This window comes from Cryptomeria japonica, chromosome 4, assembly GCF_030272615.1.
Source record: "Cryptomeria japonica chromosome 4, Sugi_1.0, whole genome shotgun sequence".
NCBI classification, from domain to species: Eukaryota; Viridiplantae; Streptophyta; class Pinopsida; order Cupressales; family Cupressaceae; genus Cryptomeria; species Cryptomeria japonica.
In genome coordinates, this window is record NC_081408.1 from 216,200,873 (window position 1) to 216,203,587 (window position 2,715).

A 2,715-nucleotide genomic window follows, 5' to 3' on the forward strand; every position below is an offset into this window, starting at 1 on the left:
TCATCATCTAGCTAAAAAACACTACTTACAATGACTTCTTTCCTAAAAATCAATTTTTCTATTTTGTAGACAAAATTTTAAGTTTTTTGTTCTATACATAAGAATGAAAAGTTGGAGAACTTTATTAATATAATCAATTGTCATTGTATCATAAGGAGATAAATTATCTAAGGTGTCAAGCACAAAAAAATGTGATCAAAAGTTGTTGGACATCAAACGGTCTTTAGTTTTCCTTTTAGTACATACAATTCAAATGTTTAAATAATATTTGTTCTTTTAATACTTTATAATGACAAGATTCTTTATCAACGTGGAAGATGTAAAATGAATAGAATTAATGTCTTTTAAAAACTTTAAAACATAGCCCCAAATCACACAAACAACTAATACAAAAACTTAAATAGTTAGAACCAAAAGGATGAAAGCAATAAAACTAAAAGGATGAACGCAATAAAACTCTAGACACCACCCAACTCAAAGTGGTCTTCATATTTTGGAGAGTCGTCAGCGCACGCCATTCAATAGCAGCTGAAAATATCTTAGACTACACGAATAGGAGGTTGGGCGATTGCTATTATCACTTACTTAAACAACAAGAATTCAAAGGACGTATTCAACCAGATAAGATACCCACACCAAACAGAGTCGTAATTCATCACGGCTCTATATTCGGGCGTCTATTATGCTCAGTAAAAACATTTATCAAATTACCTTCAATCTATTTACCAGCGCTTCTAAATTAGTTGCAGAATCTCCTCCTTTGCTCACTCCCTGCTCTGCCGCGTCCCTAAATCTCTCTGCTGCTCTTCGTGCGCTTACGCCCTCCTCCCCTTCCATCAACATTTTTACCTTGCTCTCTATTTCTTCAGCTCCTATTACTCTATTCCCATCCTCTGCATTTTTCAGCCCTAACCCAAACTTCCATTCCTCCACCATCATTCTGCAATTCAAAAACTGGTCCGCTGCAACAGGAAACCCCAGCATGGGAACACCCGCTGACAGACTTTCCAAAACCCCATTCCACCCGCAGTGGCTCAAAAACCCTCCTACAGCAGGATGTTTCAGAACCTCCACCTGCCTAAACCAGGCTGCTATTAACCCCTGCCCTTTACATTCTTCTAAATATCCAGTCGGCAACATCTCCGAGAAATTATTAGCCTCTTTATCTGGACGAAGCGCCCACATGAAATAGCAGCCGCTTTTCATAAGACCAGCGGCTATTTCCCTTACCTGGGCTCTCCCGACAGCATGGAAGCTGCCAAAGGAAACATAGATGATCGACCGTGCAGGTTTCGAATCCAGCCATTCACTGCAGTGCGTGTTGAGCTGTGAAGGGGAAACCATGTTTAAGGGACCCACACAGTGCACGGGTGTTTTCTGGCGCTGTGCCTCCACTGCTTTCGATTCCAAATCGTCAAAAGAATTCACTACAATCCAATCTGCTGTCCTCACATTGGCAAAACACTCAACTATTTCATTGCCCAAAGGAGATGGAGGGGTTAGATCGACCGGAAGGTCTGTTGGTTGTAGCGGATGCGATTCGGCAATAAATTCCTTCCACCCTTCTAACCCTGCAACAACAAAAACCAAACAATCAATTTTTTCTGCCCACGAAGCCTGCAATCATGAAACTGTAATCCGTGGTTTTCTTTTTAGCATACCCAAATCTAAATGATAAAAGACGGAAAAAGTTGTGGCAGACATTGGACAGAGCGAAACAGATTGGAGAGCGTGTGTTTTGGCAAAAGGAACAACCCACTTCAGAAATACATCGGCCACGATACATGTTGCAGGTGTTCCCGAGAGATTGAGATTGGTTAGGAGTTGAGCCACATGAGCTTCCATGTTTGACAGCGAGTGAAAAAACCCCGTGAAGTTTTGAGCCCTTTGAGACTCTCCCACCACGCAATCTGGAATGAGAGCAGCGCGGAAGTTTCGATCATGGGTGAAAGGATTTTCCTCGGCCTGGGTAACGATTTTGTTCCATGATTCGGTCACCACAAATGTGACGGGGATTCCGTGAGAGGCGAGCTTTAGTGCAAGCTGCATCATTGGATTTACATGGCCTCGCCCGGGATATGGAATCACTACCGCATGAGCTCCCATAATTTTGCTTTTCTTTTTCCCCTGTAACTAAGCCAGAGCTCTATATTTTAGACCTGAAACAGAGGATAAAGAACTGTTCAAATAATTTTTCGTCAATTTTTCTTTTGCATAGGATTCTTATATAACGTCTGTTGTTGGGCTGTAAAATTAGCTTACAACAGAGTTGGAAATTTGCGCACGATTCCTAGGCAATTGCATTCAGACGCAATTGCATTATTAGAATGAATTCAATATTGGAAGAAGTGGCGTGCAGAGACCTGGAAGTTTAGACTTGTATGTATGTGGAGTGAGGAAGGCAATGACGTCGAAGTTTAGACTCGTATGTATGTGGTGCGAGGAAGTCAAAGTTTAGACAATACTTCTGAAGTTGACATTTGGTAGACAAGAGACTATATTAATAAACTGATTAGGCACTTGTATCGAGGTAATTCTAATTTATCTATGTTATCTTACAAATTTTAAATGTCTATAATTAAATTTAGAAGTACTTTATCATAAACATGATATAACATCGTAATGTTTGTGAAAATTCTATAAATTTGTTAGTGTCTATCTAAAATTACATAATTTAATATATTTATTTTAAGATATTATCTTATATAATAAAAT

General features: G+C 39.4%; 1 protein-coding gene across 1 annotated transcript; it reads right to left on the reverse strand.

Moving 5' to 3' along the window:
- Nucleotides 1-451: 451 nt before the first annotated feature.
- On the reverse strand, nucleotides 452-2,375 carry LOC131061957 (UDP-glycosyltransferase 86A1). Its single transcript, XM_057995795.2, has 2 exons — nucleotides 1,662-2,375; nucleotides 452-1,571 (listed from the first exon to the last, which is right to left on the reverse strand). The coding sequence occupies exons 1-2, from the start codon at nucleotides 2,104-2,106 to the stop codon at nucleotides 703-705; spliced, it is 1,314 nt and encodes a 437-aa protein (XP_057851778.1). The 5' UTR covers nucleotides 2,107-2,375; the 3' UTR covers nucleotides 452-702.
- Between the last annotated feature and the right edge of the window lie 340 nt (nucleotides 2,376-2,715).

What these genes read in the sequence shown, in the direction of transcription:
- LOC131061957 (XM_057995795.2), bottom strand. Translation starts at nt 2,106, where the DNA reads ATGGGAGCTCATGCGGTAGTGATTCCATATCCCGGGCGAGGCCATGTA. An exon ending in CTTTTATCATTTAGATTTGG is followed by an intron (nt 1,572 to 1,661) that starts GTATGCTAAAAA and finishes TTGTTGTTGCAG; the next exon opens with GGTTAGAAGGGTGGAAGGAA.